This window comes from Podarcis melisellensis (genome assembly GCF_964234715.1).
Source record: "Podarcis melisellensis genome assembly, chromosome: 7".
Lineage (NCBI taxonomy): Eukaryota > Metazoa > Chordata > Lepidosauria > Squamata > Lacertidae > Podarcis > Podarcis melisellensis.
The window spans coordinates 47,873,416-47,888,868 of record NC_138539.1 but is presented as its reverse complement, the minus strand read 5'-3'; the positions used below and the strand labels follow the sequence as shown (position 1 = coordinate 47,888,868).

At 40.0% G+C, this 15,453-nt stretch overlaps 1 protein-coding gene across 12 annotated transcripts in view; it reads right to left on the bottom strand.

Annotated features, from left to right (window-relative positions):
- The window catches only part of PTPRM (protein tyrosine phosphatase receptor type M), a 401,111-nt gene that overhangs the window by 136,258 nt on the left and 249,400 nt on the right, over positions 1-15,453 (bottom strand). For 8 of the 12 annotated variants that reach the window (XM_081917995.1, XM_081917993.1, XM_081917991.1 and 5 more), the window contains one exon: positions 10,571-10,645. The exons of the other annotated variants lie outside the window; for them this stretch is intronic. In XM_081917995.1, the coding sequence (XP_081774121.1) occupies positions 10,571-10,645 (75 nt within the window). The remainder of the gene's footprint in view (positions 1-10,570; positions 10,646-15,453) is intronic. 12 annotated transcript variants of the gene reach the window in all.

Below are 15,453 nucleotides of genomic sequence, written 5' to 3'. Positions count from 1 at the left end.
CTGGAACCTCTATGCCAAACTGGCTTTCAGTCTGAATCCTCAGCTTGTTTTCCACATTTTGAACAGAAGGAGCTTTGGGACATGCTGTTTCCAGGACACCTCATGTCCACACTAAGGATTCAGGTGCCCTGGGAAAATTACTTCGTCAAGTTCCTTTGTGCCTTGTGGGAATAGGTAGGAATCTGACATGACAGTGTTCCAGAAGCCAGGGAGGCAGCTGCTCTTTCCCTGGCTCTCCTCACCTGCTCCAGAACCTACGTGTACTGCAGCTACAACCAACATCACTGCATTCCCTCCCCACTGCATTTCCCTAGTCCAAATGCTGGACTACATTGCAAGGATGTCATTCATTCCCTTCTCTCTCCCTTCAACAAAATGGGTATAGCAACACTGTGCTGCTTTGCAGGGCTGGTCTAACCCACACTCAGTCAGTCTGGAATATTGGATAATAATAATAATGGACTATGTGCACTGGCATTAACAAAGTAATCTTCAAAATTATTTACAAACTCAGATGATTTTTTTTTTAATGTATGAAATAAGACCAGAGTTAGAAATATGATGAGCTGCTATCTTTACTGCTACCTTTTGATTCTGAGCTGACACACTAATCACACACAGTCTTCCTCTTCTATTTTTTTTATCATAGCAAGATGGATGTATGAGGGCTGAATAACTGACCCAAAGTCACTCATTGAGTTTCAGGGGTGAAGAAGCAATTTGAAACTGGGTCTTTTCAATCCAAGACCAATACCCTATTACATTATAGTGACTTCTGCTAAATATTTAAAAAGAATGTAAAAATTCACCCTATTGCTGGAAATGTCAAAGTGTTTGTTGTCAAACCAAAACAGGCATATAATAAAACCAATCTATAATTGTCTATGAACTATGCATACTGTCATCAGACTCTGCATTTTGCAGAATTTTGTATAGCTTTTATTTGGAAAATTAATAAAAATCATTTAAAAAGAACAGGAAATGTCTCTTAAAAATCTGTTTCCCCGAGCAAAAGAATAATGCCCCATGTTTGCTGCAGTTTTCTTTGAAAAATACTGTTGGTGCGTCTTAGTTAATGCTTTTCTGTGTGTTTCTGTTCTAATGCTGGGTTGCTATGCACCCCACCGCCTTCCCCCAAGCAGTAAGTTCAGAAAGAATCCCAGTTTATCCCAGAGAGGCATGGGTTACTAAAGATAGGTTGAAGCTTTGTTTTAGAATGTCTTTCTTGATTCCACCCCCCCGCCCCATGCTGGATACAGCCAGGATCTTGTGGCAGAGGCCAAAGGCCTGTCAGTCACCAGATACGGTAAATATTGCTGTCAAAGGGCATTCCTATGAGAGGGTGGCTGGGATTAGATGGAAGTTGGAAACAAAGTAATGAAGTCTGAGCACAGGGCTCAGATGAGTCAAAAGGCAGGACAGTATACTTGGAAAAGATATGAATCAGGCCAAGGCCAACATCAAGTCAATAGTGCTGCATCTAATGTTCACGAGGTCTGATTTTTTGCTGTCAGTGGATTTTCAAGGAGTATAAAAAAGCCCCTTGAAAATCCTCTGCTGTCCTGACCCTGACTTGACTCATGAACTCAGTACTTGGACTCTCAACTTGCTTATTATTATTAAAGGCTTTATTCCAAAATTCACTACAACACCCAAACACAGATCAAGTTACAGTATACGTGTATACTGTATACACGTATATACACAGAGCTCTACGTTACATGGCTAGGCATAAGTTAAGGCCTTGTCCCAACACCGGACATGCCCCCAGGCTCTTCTTCTGAAGAGCAGGGCAGGAATAGTCATTCGCACTGTAATTTTCCTGGGCATGAGGACTGAACAACCAAGGAGGCACTCCTACGTGTAGGACGAGTCTGCTCGTGCTGACATAGTTGGTGCCATGTCCTTGGCAATGGAGGCAGAGTTGACATGGCCAGCTCACTGTCTGTTCTAGCTTCACTTCATTGGCAGGAGGCAGCACCTTAGGCAAGTCAGATGGTTCTATTGTGGCAGTTGGGGTATCCAATGTCAATGCTTCTACTCTGACAACCCACTTGGCTGCTCCCCAGCATCTAATCAGTGCTTCCCAAAGAGCTGGACCTCTCCTTAGGATCCAATTCTGCACTTTTGTCCCATTTCTCCTCCCTCTCTAATCAGTGCTGCCAAGATGTCTCCATTGGGCCCAGGACACTGATGCCTAGCTGAGGGTACCGGCCCTAACCGAGGAGGCAGTGGGTCAAGTTTCACATCCTTTAGTAGCAAAGTAGTATGGGGAAAATGAAAAGGAGGAGCCACACCTCTCTCCGGATGCATTTTGTCTTGGCAATACAAGACGACAGTAATACACATTCACAGAAAAAGTATAGCCTTTTCAGTCCAGCTTTAAATTGTGTATGTTGCGCGTGCACGCACCCACCCACACCCACTGCTTAACACACATCAGTTGTCAAGTTACTGTGGAAGGCAATACCCTCTGTTATTAAAGGGCTATGCATCTGTTGTTGTTAAAGCTCTATCTCTCTTGTTTAAAAGGACAGACAAACCCTCATTGCATTCCTCCATTTCAAAACAGTCTTGCTCCATAGAGTACAATAGGACCTCTCATTTATATCTACCTAAGCATTTTGAAATTTTGACTTGACAACCTCCTGGTTCAGCACCACAAAGACCAGAAATTCAAATTTTGTTTCATGTCTTGTTTATATGTGTATGTTCTCTAAGAAGGGAGAGATGTAAAGTAATGGTTTTACTTTCTATATATAAAAACATATTTTTCTCATTTTATTTTAGTAACTTAAATACCATTGGCTTTTGAAATTAGTATCAGATATACCATTTGTTTCTAAAATTAATTTCAGGCCATGCATTTTTTGAGACATTAGCTCATATTTTTATTCTTGTGTTTGCAATTGCTAATGAAGCTGACATTTTTAAAATGAGACTGAGTGCCAGCCTATACCACACAGATGGCACAAACTTTTCAAAATTGATAGAAACTGCACTGCTGTGCCCATGGAAACTCACATTTCCTCAATTAACTTTTAAAAAACTTATCCATAATAATGAGCTAAAATGGCATTTGTGGCACAGTTTTATTTCCATTTTGAATCATTGTCTGAGGTGGAACAAAGTAATGCTACAAACCCAGACCCTAACTCTTTCCCCATATCTACTCAGACAATGATATTATATGACACAATAGCCTCCTCTGACATGATATATGCCATTACCTGCCAACTATGTCTAGCTTCTGTCTACATAGAACAGACAATGTCAGTCTCTACTCTCTACAGAATGGAATAACTGGACATTCAGAAACTAAAGGGAGAACATTTCAGTCTCTTATGACATACTGCTGCTGACCAAAGGGTCATCATTCTTCAGCCAAAGAATTTCAAATGAGGAGAGAAATTCCAGCATCAAAGTGCCAAACTAGAGTTTAGCTATGTGTAATTGTATTTATTTAAAACTTAATTGGAACCAAGGTTTTTTCATGTCCCCACTACAGGTGTTAAATTAGCATAAAAAGCTAGGATGATTGTATTATCACTAATTATGGTTGCTGTGAATGCTCACTGTTCTTATCTTGTATACATTTTAACTTTGCACAGAAATGTCATGGCCTTTTAGTTCTACTGATTACAGTCCTCCCTCCCACACTGGGATGTTTGTGTTTGTATGTGTGCATATTAAAACTAGTAACTCGGGACAGAATTTCATGCATCTAATGAAGTGTGCTCTAGATATTCGTTGGCTTAAGCTTTCTCTGAATTACTTTCCTGAATTAAAATAGTTCAACTTTTTAAAAGCATACATCTTATGGGCAATTATACCGAAATGGTTTGATCGGATTTTCATATGTAATTTGAAATCAGTTTTGAGCTGGAAATACTTGAATGAATTGTCATAAAAATGCATTTCCTGTGTCTCAAAGCAAAGGAACACAACCAGCTTTCATAAGCCCATGGAAACTGGCTGTGCACTGGAATTTGTTGCACTAGATTACCATTTACATAGAATAGTTCCCAATCATTAGGCAGGAAGGAAAACAGACAGCCAAGAAACTTATGCTAGAATGCTTTTGGCTGCCACACAGACATCATAGCTAACATGGAACTAGCAAAAATGTAGGGTGCATTCAGAAAAGCAGTTTTCTTGCAGCAAAAGTTAGTTCACAGAGCATGACAGTGGTGAGAATCAAATGGAGTAAAACTGTCTGTTCTAGTTCTGTGAATGATGGATGAACCACTGTTTGTTCAAAAACCAGTTTTTGGAATCTTGTCTTAATGAGTGGCATTCATAGTTAAACGGCTCACAGTATACATATATTTTATTTTATTTCTTGAAGAAAACTCAGATTCGCTTTGTTTTACAATGATTGTGAGGTGATACCTGAAGGTCTGAACCATAAATAGAATTTCTACACTTATAATAATAATCTCTTCTGAAGCTTCTAAAACAGTGTTGAGGTGCACACAGAGACAATTAGCACAGTTGTATAATTTTTCCTCAGGTTACAAAGTGGGTTTGATTTTTTTTGCTTACAATGCGGCCTTTACTTGAGCATCAGTAATCTTCCAAAGATAGAATCAACTTTAGGTCTTCATCCTCTCTATTAATTCAAAATAGATCAACTACCAACAGTTCTTTAAAAGACACACTTCAGTAAAAAGGCAATGTACAGTCTAAAAATATGATCATAACAAAGCAACAAGGAGAAATAATTAACAGTGACATGGAACAAAGCAGCAGCCATCTTGGCAACAGCTCTGTAATTGCAGCTCATGCTGCATCAGTAATCAGAACAACAATCAGAAAGATAATCATAGGACGGAATTCAGTTTTGGAACTCTTGACCACTGGTTCTTATTGTAATTGTGATTAAATATCTAGCTCCTTTTTCAAAATACTGGTAGAGCAGTCTAAATATACCACTGAAGGGGGGCCACTAGGGGGCGCATTGGAAGATGGCCGACAATACCATCTCTCCGACCCACACAGGGTAATTAAGAGGCTGTTATGGGAGTAGGCAGCCTCCCTTGTTGCCCCAAGGAAATGGGGAACACTGCCCTTGCCTGCTGTGCCCATAAATCACCCCCTAATTCGAAAGAAGGGGGCGAGGGCCCTAGGCAGAATGCCCCCGTGTGGACCTCGGCTCTCCTGGACGAGGTCTCTGATCGCGCACTAGTTGCAGCAATTTGGAATAATTAATTACAAAAGAAGCAAATGCACATATTTCAAGTGAAGAAGGGGAGTAAAGTCTGCTAATTTAAGTGACCTCTGCGAAAGAAGACGACGGGTTGGAGAAACAGGAATATTTTACGATGAAGATACACCAAAGGCTGGGTATGTTGACAATAACGGGACTGAATGGGGGGGGGGACCTTTTTTAACTTTCCTTCTATGTGATTTACAAGAACCCCTCCTCATTAGAATTGTTGGTTGAACTGACCCAAGCAGGATGATTAAGGTCTGTGTGGAGATAAACTTTAACCAAAAGTATGCTTTATGGAGATCGAGAAGCAATAAGAGCTTTTGGGAATGGCACAGCAATTAATTCGGAGTCGCCATCTTGCCAAAGGATTTATAGCCGGGAGGAAGAAAGGACTTGTTTTCAGACTGCATTCCTAGTGAATCTCCTCAGAGGTTTTGAGAAAGGAGGCAGATTGGTGAAGATTAATGACGCTAAGACTGTTTTGATGTATGGAAGTGATGTTATATGGAAAACGTCTGGATATGGCTACTGGATAAAAAAAAAAAAATCCATGCAGGATTACAAACTGTTCTAACCAGCTTGCGGAGATTATCAGAGGTCACAAAGAGAAAGGAAAAATATATGAAAATAACAACAAGAGATGTGGAAAAACAGTAAGAAAGGACTGGATAGTACTGTGAACATCATAAGATTAGATTTGTGGACATTAAAACAGCAGTAAGAAGCAAGAAGTTGATTGGATCCCCTTCGAAACTTGAAATATGGGTACCCCCAACAAAAATTTAAAATTCGGCTGGTTGTTTAATAAAAAATTATTCTTAAAAATATATATATACCACTGAAAATATTCCTTATCACTTCACTATTTGCATACAATTGGAACAGGTTTATTCCTTTTGCTGTCTTTTAGTATTTATGGACTCTGTCACCATCAGGAGAAGATGCTCTGTTCCTATTATCCTAAATTATTCACTTAATGTAGCTATTTATTTGTGCTGCACATTGACAGACATGCTTAACGCGTACGTACTCCCATTCAGGGAGAATACTGCCTATGTGACCCCATGTTTTCGCTGCAAAAATAAAGCAAGGTGGGAGAAGCGATCAGCTCCTGCAGATGGGGTCAGAGGGGAAGGGGGGGATGCTTAAAAGGAGCAGCTCCTGTGGCAATTCTACGTATATCCTCTTAACATTTTCTTGTAACAATACTGTTTTATAGATGAAACTGCCACAGAAAAAATGACAAATATAACACATAAAAGAACAAAAAGGGGCCATAAATCACAAGTGACACTGGAGCCTATTAAAATGCATTCAGCTGGTGTTGCAGAAAGGAGAGCATTTTCCATTCACTTTACATTCTGCTCCGTAGAATGGGGAGAAACAGAATCTTTGAACTATCAGTATAACAAATGCTGGAGCTCTAATTGAAGCCGATATACTGGCAATAAGGTTGGTGACAAAGAGAGGCCTTGCAACTGATGAGGGCTGTCAGTCAGAAGTCTTTATCTAACTTGGCTGAGATACTACAATTGAGAAGAGCTCTGCGCTTTACATAGCGGTTGTGTTTTCTAAGAGTATCTGCTAAGTGTGAACAACAGACACACATCATTAAACACCAGTGTGTATGCTCTTAAGAACTCTGATTAGGCTGTGGCTGCCCCACATATGAACATATAAAAGAGTAGACAATTGTCACTCTGACTTTATGTGTTTACTATTGTCAGCTGTATTAGTATACAGAAGGCCAACATGATCAAATGTGAGATATGGAGGTGCTCTGAGAGACAAGTGCCCAGAAGAATTTAAATTGTTGGATCCAGATATAAATAAGAAAAACAAGAACATGATGAAAAAATAGCCACAACTGGAACATAGGCTCTGATTATTATACATCAGTGATGGCCAAACTTGGCCCTCCAGCTGTTTTGGGACTACAATTCCAATAATAATAATAATAATAAATTTTATTTATATCCCGCCCTCCCCAGCCGAAGCCGGGCTCAGGGCTGCTAACAACACTAAAACAGTGCAACATTATAAAAACATTATAAAAATTAATTAAAATCAAAATTGATGGCAACCATAAACTAAAGTTCTGTAAAGATTGCCAAAGGAGGGAGTCAGGCTGCGCCCTGACCAAAGGCCTGGTGGAACAGCTCTGTCTTGCAGGCCCTGCGGAAAGATGTCAAGTCCTGCAGGGCCCTTGTCTCTTGTGACAGAGCGTTCCACCAGGTTGGAGCCGCAGCCGAAAAAGCCCTGGCTCTAGTTGAGGCCAGCCTAACTTCTCTGTGGCCTGGGACCTTCAAGATGTTTTGATTTGAAGACCGTAAGTTCCTCTGTGGGGCATACCAGGAGAGGCGGTCCCGTAGGTACGAGGGTCCTAGGCCGTATACGGCTTTGAAGGTTAAAACCTTGACCACTGGTCCTGTTAGCTGTAGTCCCAAAACAGCTGGAGGGCCAAGTTTGGTCATCACTGTATATTCATCACATGGAATGAATATACAAGAAATAAAATCATCATTTATCACCATGTAGGGTAGATCATCCCCAAACTATCTTGAGTAACAATGACAAAAGTGATTCTCATGATACAACAGATGAGTAGATTCTACAGATGTCAATAGTACTATATACTTCAGCTCTTTGGTTTAGCTGGATAATGGGTGATGTTGCCTAACTAAAGCATACATTATTAACACAAGGAAAGTCCAGGCAAATATTACACATCACTTGTGAGTTAGTGGTTTCAAGTCTGCTGTCACTTACAAGAAAAATGTAAAGCTGTTACTGCAAAAGCATGTGGATTTTGGATTCATTCTCAGAGATATTATATATGCATTTGTTAATCAATTCTGCTAGTTTCAGCTAACCATTCATCTGTTTAGCTGACAGAGCTGGAGAGCTGCCTCAGCAACAAACCGTGTGGTACTAATTTAGATCATGTTTCACTAAAGGTGCTTAGCAACTACTGTCTGCCTCTTCAAGCAGAAAATTCACTATTTTAAAATACAAGAGGGGAAAAGATTTGCTGAAAGGAAGAGTAGCCTCGCATGCTACTTGCAGACAGAGCATTTTATGGGGAATGCACATGGTTTGCAGAAGCACTGTGGTAGGGCAGGTTAGACTTTCCACCTGGCAATGGAACACTCCAAGGATAGTACCATTTTATTTTTTGCTTTAAATCAGGGGGATACCATGTTTTATTTGATCCAAAATATGTGATGCGTAAAGGGTGTAAGAATCAACTGGCGTCTTATCCAAACCAGCATTTTATTACTTCTTTAGCACAAAAATACCACAACAAAAACCACGTTTTACAAGCCAACAAGTGACTATCTCCACATACCAAGCAAATGAATACATTTCTCTGCTGTTCTTAATATAAATATTGAGATTCACTTTATGAAATACTGACAATTTTGGAGGTGTTAAGTATAATGAAGGGACAGGCCTAGCTCCTGTCTTGCAGTGCAGCATATTTTATATTCCAAAGAACTGGAGATATTGTGGTTCAAGTAGAAATGTTGTGGTAATCTACCATGTTTTATTTCTGTTGTGAATAATGTAGTTCTGCAGGTGAGGATATGTATCCCATTGGCCTTACATATCTTCAATCACCCCCATGTTCAATTCCATCAAGGAGGGAAATATTGACAACTGGATACATAAACTCTTGTTAAAGCTTCTCGGGGGGGGGGAATAGATGTAGTTGGACATGCATTACCTAGCAAAGATTTTGTACAAAGGCTGCAACAAGCAGTGCTGAAAACGACAAGCTTCTTCCCGTGCCTGGCAGCAAGTCTAGAGAAATATTTTAACCATAGATGCAATACTGACATGGGGTTTTAAACCCATTATCTGTTTCACTGCTGTAGTGAAGAGGCTTTGCAGCTTTTGCACAACTTTTCAAATCTAAGCAAAGATATGCCCTATCTAGTCCCTGCTGCAAAAGGGCTTGTTAAACTGGAAAAGCCTGTTCACAGTACATGTAAACTGACAACAGGCCCTAAATTCCTTATGAACTTCACTTCTTCAATGAATGGACTTACTGGGACTTGTTGCAGAGATGGGGAGAAAATGTTGTCAGTTTGAAAATTCTTTGCAACATTTCTGTAGGAACTAGATTATTTTAATTATCATCAAACTTTCCAAGACTGGCAGTTGGATGTGCAATTTGTTTCCCAAGAAAGCACTAAGAAGCACCATCAGATTTTTCAGAAAGAAGAATGTATGGATGTTCATGCACAAGTTATTTGGAAACTGTGGATACATGGATTCCATGAATATCGGTCACCATGGGGTAGAACACTCCATATAAATAAGGGAATAGGAATATTACATCCCTATTGAACAAACTTTTTATCTCTGAGAATGCAGCACCTTGCAATTCTCACAAACATCTGTGAATGTTTGTTGAATACATTAGGGGTTAGGAATATGTGGCACAATAGATGTTGAAATCAAACTCCCATCAACCCTTGCCAGTACGATGTTAACTATAGTCAAAACTTGGAAAGCCACAGGTTATCCATCTCTAGTCCCTTAGAGCAGTGTTTCCCAACCTTGGGCCTCCAGATGTTTTTGGCCTACAACTCCCATCATCCCTAGATAGCAAGACCAGTGGTCAGGGATGATGGGAATTGTAGTTCAAAAACAGCTGGAGGCCCAAGGTTGGGAAACACTGCCTTAGAGACAAGTTTTAAATTTATTTTATATTATTTCTTTTGTTAAATTCTCAATAAGAGAAACTTCCAGTAAAATTAATTTATGTAAGTTTAAAATATGTAGATTGAAATTTCAGTCTACCATTTTCTTTTTAGAATATGGATGTAATTTTTTTTAAATTTAATTCTATGTATGTTTAATAGTACATTAACTCTACATTCAGGCTGTTAGTGGAATTAAAAAAAAACTTTTCATGTGAGAAAATGTTGCCCGATCCTAGAATTCATAACGTAGATGTTTGTTTACTACTCATGTGCCTTGTTACAAAAATTCAGAAAAAAAGTATACATCTGAATACTTTGTGTATATAATTGAATCCTGAACAATATGTTAGCTGCTGGAATGTTAGGACAGACAAAGTATTTGTGACATTAGGCTCAAAAGGGATGATCCCAGTGCTCAAACACACAAATGAAACATGCAGCGAATTTGTTTGGCACTCTTGGGTATAGGTGCCAAACATTTGGTATCCAGCAAATTGCTAAACAAATGTAGAGCTGAACCTCAAAAAGGTCTACATTGTGGTAAACCAGCTACAAGCAAAGAATGATGAGAATGTGGAGGAAACAAGCCCAAAAAGCGAGATGGAAATGGGTAAGATGACTTGTCTATACTTGAGTGTCTGACCTGTTAGTTGGTCGTCGCCTGCAGCAGGGGCGATGCGAATGTATGGTGTTGTAAGCTGAGTCACGATTATCGCAGCTAAGGCAAAGGAAGATTTCCAGGTCAGCATGCATGAGGGAAAAAAAAGCCAGACTGAAGCTAAGCTAGCAAGAAACAACTTGTTCAGATGTTATTGTTTCAATTCCTTAGAAATTTAAAGAAAGAAAGGGAGGGAAAAAATTGTTAGGAGTGACTTACATTGATAAATTCCTTCATGTGATTGTTTACACATCTGAATAAAAGTTAACATGAACTTAACTGTGTGCAGGTGAGCTGGCAGCCATTTATATTATGATGGCTGCTGGAAAAAGCAGAACCACCAGGAATGGCTACAGGCTAACCACCAGCAATGTTTGGTCTTGACTAAAATTTCTGCATTCAGTTCTACATTCACCAGAGTATGTCAGACTTCAGGATCAGACTCTACTTTGTGCTTTACTCTTGAACCCCAAGATCTATCAACTGGAAGGAGGTGCAAAAGACATAGAATTACAGAACTTGGAGCACCTGCTGGATACAGGAATTTGTTTTAAGCATCAGAACTGACTTTGAGTTCACAGTTCTTCCACATGAAATTTGATTTTTGTTACCCCCCAACCTTTCTTTAGGTTAGCAGCCTTATATATAGGGAGGGGGCACTTTATTGTTATTGTTGAACAATCAGAAATCAAATGCTTGCTAATATATTACAAATCACACAGAGACCTACGAGGGGATCACAGTCCACCCTGATATTCACAACTACATGGAGGAATTTAGCAATGTGAACCAGTCCTTAAATATTTTGTGATGCTTCCTGATGAGTTTTGCACAACATTTTGTTCAAATAAACAAATGAACAAACAAACAAAAAACCACTAGAGTGACTGCACCAGCTTTGACTTATCTTGTCTTCAACCCATGTTCACTGATCTCAGTCTTACTTATCCCACAAATAAATTTCTGAAAAATCTGTTGATTTGGGGTGATATCCAGCATTAGTCACTCAATACAGAGCTAAGTTCATTCATTACAATGGACCTGCTCTAAGTATAAGCTAGCTGGATATCACAACACTGGGATGTGTAGCCAACATATACACCAGCCTCTGGGGTGGGGCTAGCTGACTAATGCATTAGGTACCCCTTCACACATTTGTACTGAAAGCCTGGTGGGGGAAATAACATACCTTTACTGCCTGGATGGATGGAGATAGATAAACAGTGGAAAACCCTGCTCTTTCTAGGGTGTCATCTTGGTTAGAAGAGATTAACCTTTCCAGTTAGATTACAAAAGAATAACAAACCCTGATGGCTTCTGTGCAAACTTGGGTCCATTTACTGAACACATTAAAATAAAATGGGTGTTTTACAGTCAGCAATGAAATATTTGAATTTCCCCGCCATTTCCTTAAATTTGCATTGTATCTTGTGAGCATTCTAGCTTTTAATCTCTTCATATTTTAATTGTGTTTTTTCTGTTTAAATCATAATGTGTATGATTTTTATTGAAGTTTCATTTATGGCTGTTTGTAATTTCTATACATGAAAAAATCAATAAAAATAAAGGTTTAAAAAGACGCTGAATGTTTTGATTTAGGGGTCATCTGCACATTATTCATGCTAATAAGATACTTCTTATTAGCATCTTTAGATACAGGAGTGACTCACAAGAGTCACTGTTAGAACTATCCCAAAATATGAAGCTCCAATTGAATCTTGTTACGACTTCTCCCACAGATTACATGTGCTCCTTAAATTTGACTACATATTGATTAATGTTTATTGCATGAGATCATAGTAAGCATGTCTCCTTTCATGAACATAAGAATGGAGAAAATATTTTAAAATTATTATGAACACAGTCTTATTGGTTTAACATTTCTCCCCTCCCCATTCTACAAATAATTGTCACTAAATTATTAACATTGGTTATATACGTTACACTAAGGTGGGGAAATAAAACAACTTTTAAAAGGTCAGTTCCAGCATACAACATCTGGGAAGTGGAGAAAAGAAAAAACCCATTGAAAATTGTGTGAAAGAATCATATGAAAGCTTGTAAATTACACAGAACAGCCTGGGTGCAGTTAGATATGTGGCAATGAGTGAGGAAAGAAGATTATCCACCATCTGCAGACAATTAAGCTAAAAACTGCTGCTGCATAATATTTTGAAATATCTCCATGCAACTCTGAAGCACTATGTTGTTAGTAACTGTTACAGTACTGTTGCTACAAGATATAAATAGAATAATAACCCTTTTCTTCTACAACTGATACTTTCCAAGATTAAAACAATAGTCACCTGTGAGCTGAAAAAGAGAATTGTAGAAAATTGTAGACATAGGCTGAACAAGTATAATTTGTGGGAGCTGGATAGAAAAATATCTCATAACTTTAGAAATTGAACATTTGGACATTTCCAACAGGTTTCCCCACCACTACCACCCAAAAGAAACCTGACTACCATTTCCATGAATATTTTATTTGCTATTTAAATAGCATTATATTGGTTCAGAATGATGGTGTCTATGATGGAGATACAGACCAAAGAGTCAAGATTAGCAGTAGTTTGCAAAGTTTGGTTGTTGCTGTTGGCATCCATCTGCCTCCTGCTTGACCACAATCCTATGATGTCTCAGAGGGCAGTAACTGGACATCCACATGGACAAAGGAATTAGGATCTGGTAGAACTCTGGCTTAGTTATCGAGTTTCCAGCACAGCCAGACTACACCAGCATAAGCCCAACATCCGGGCTCAGAAAGAGACACACTGTTCAGCTGACAGAACCACGATCTATGGTGGAGTAAGCCTCCAAAAGTGGGCATACAGCAGGAGTGGCAGGGATGGGGCCAGGAAGGGAGACTTATGCTAGATCCAAACTCGGCTGAGCTTGGTCATGTGACCCAGTGGCGCTTACAATAGTAAAAAGGATGGTGTACGCCCAACTCTTATTTTAAATGCTTGCTTTCCCTCTGCCAAGATCAGGCTAGCTTAGCCAGGAGAACCCCTTGCTCCCAGGCAGAGTTTGGAATGAGGCAATTTACGCCAGTTAAAGTTAAAGCACTTTAAGGTCTGCTAGCTTCTTATACTTAGGATTGTTCTGTCTATTATACAGTATGGATGTTTATGCACACCAAAAGGAAAAAGAAAAAGAAATGCTGACCTAAGGCCACACATGGCTCTAATCTGTCAGTTATATGTCTAATCAGGGGCGTAGCTAGCTGCTCCAGCACCCGGAGTGGTGAGGGCAGGGCAATCTGCCCATGGAGGCGGGGCAATCCATGCACAGGGGCACTGCAGTGATCCACCCAGGGGGCGGCGCGGTGAGCTGCCCCATGCTGCCTGAAACGGCAGAGATGTGTGGTTTGGGTGTGCTGCAGGCCAGGCCCCGCGGTAAGTGCCACCCCCATGGTATGCCATTCTGACATCCCCTCAGGGATGACACCCGGGGCGGGCCGCACCCCCCTTCCTACGTCCCTGTGTCTAGTTATATTGTGATACAGCATGTTCTCAGAAAGTACAACTTCTATACAAAATAGGACAGCGCTGAAGAATATGTTAGCTTCATACTCAACAGCACACTGCCATTTCTTTTTAGTTTTTGTGCATGCCTCATAGTATATGAAACGTGGGTCTGAAGTATGAAATTTTAGTTTTTGCTGTAGGAAACCATTGCACACCCACAAGGGGGGGGGAGAGAGAGAGAGAGGGAGGGAGAGAGAGAGAGAGAGAGAGAGAGAGAGAGAGAGAGAGAGAGAGAGAGAGAGAACTAAGTAGTTTATTTTATGAAAAGGGTATAAAATCTGCAGTGGGGAAGAAAAGTAATATTCCAAGCAATTCCAGTCAGGAAGTCTTTCCTGTCAAAATGCATTTCACCATTCACTTTCTGCAGGGAGGCCCCAATGACATGGATGGAAAACTAATCCCCTCCCTCTTCCCTATAACAGTTTGTTCTTTCTGAGTGTGTGTGTGTGTGTGTGTGTGTGTGTGTGTGTTTCTTGTCAAATGCACCTTCACCTTTATCTTCCCTATCCACAAACACTCCCATGGGAAGAGGCATGCTTTCCTGGCACAATAGGTTAGACACCACCTTTCTGTTTGAACACTCATAAGTACGTATGAAAACTACTGATTGGCAAACACAAATGCCCCTCAGCTGTGATCAGCAAATGAAGCTAATTTCCAATAAAATAAAATAAAATTGGAAAACAGGTTGGTTTCTTTGGAGCCCAATTCCACACACCTTTGACACTATTGTATTCCTGGCAATATCACTTTGTAACACGCCTTTCCAAACTCCTACAAGCTCTCAAACCTGCTTGCTGCCTCACTGCATTTCTCTCACAGCAAGGCTGGAAAGGTCTCACTGGATGCCTTTCAATAAGTGCCCTTTCCTCTTTGGCAATCACTCCTAGCGGAGTAAGATTGTCTTCCATGAACACAGTCTTAACAGTGAGTCCGTAAGTGACTGTGGAGGCCAATTCTGGATCCATACGCCCTTCCACAGTGGGGATATAAGGTTTCCACGTGGGAGTTGATCACGGTGAGGGTTTGCAGCTTGTTTCTCCTTTACACCCATGACACCTTTGGTAAAGGCTGGTCTCCAGTTGGAGTGCTCGGAGGCCAGTGTTTCCCAGTTATCAGTGCTTATGTTACATTTTTTTAGATTTGCCTTGAGAGAGTCTTTAAACCTCTTTTGTTGTCCACCAGTATTTCGCTTTCCATTCTTGAGTTGGGAATAGAGTAGGTACTTTGGAAGATGATAATCAAGACATCCGAACAACATGACCAGTCCAACAAAGTTAATGTTGAAGAATCATTGCTTCAACACTGGTGATCTTTGCTTCTTCCAGTACACTGGCA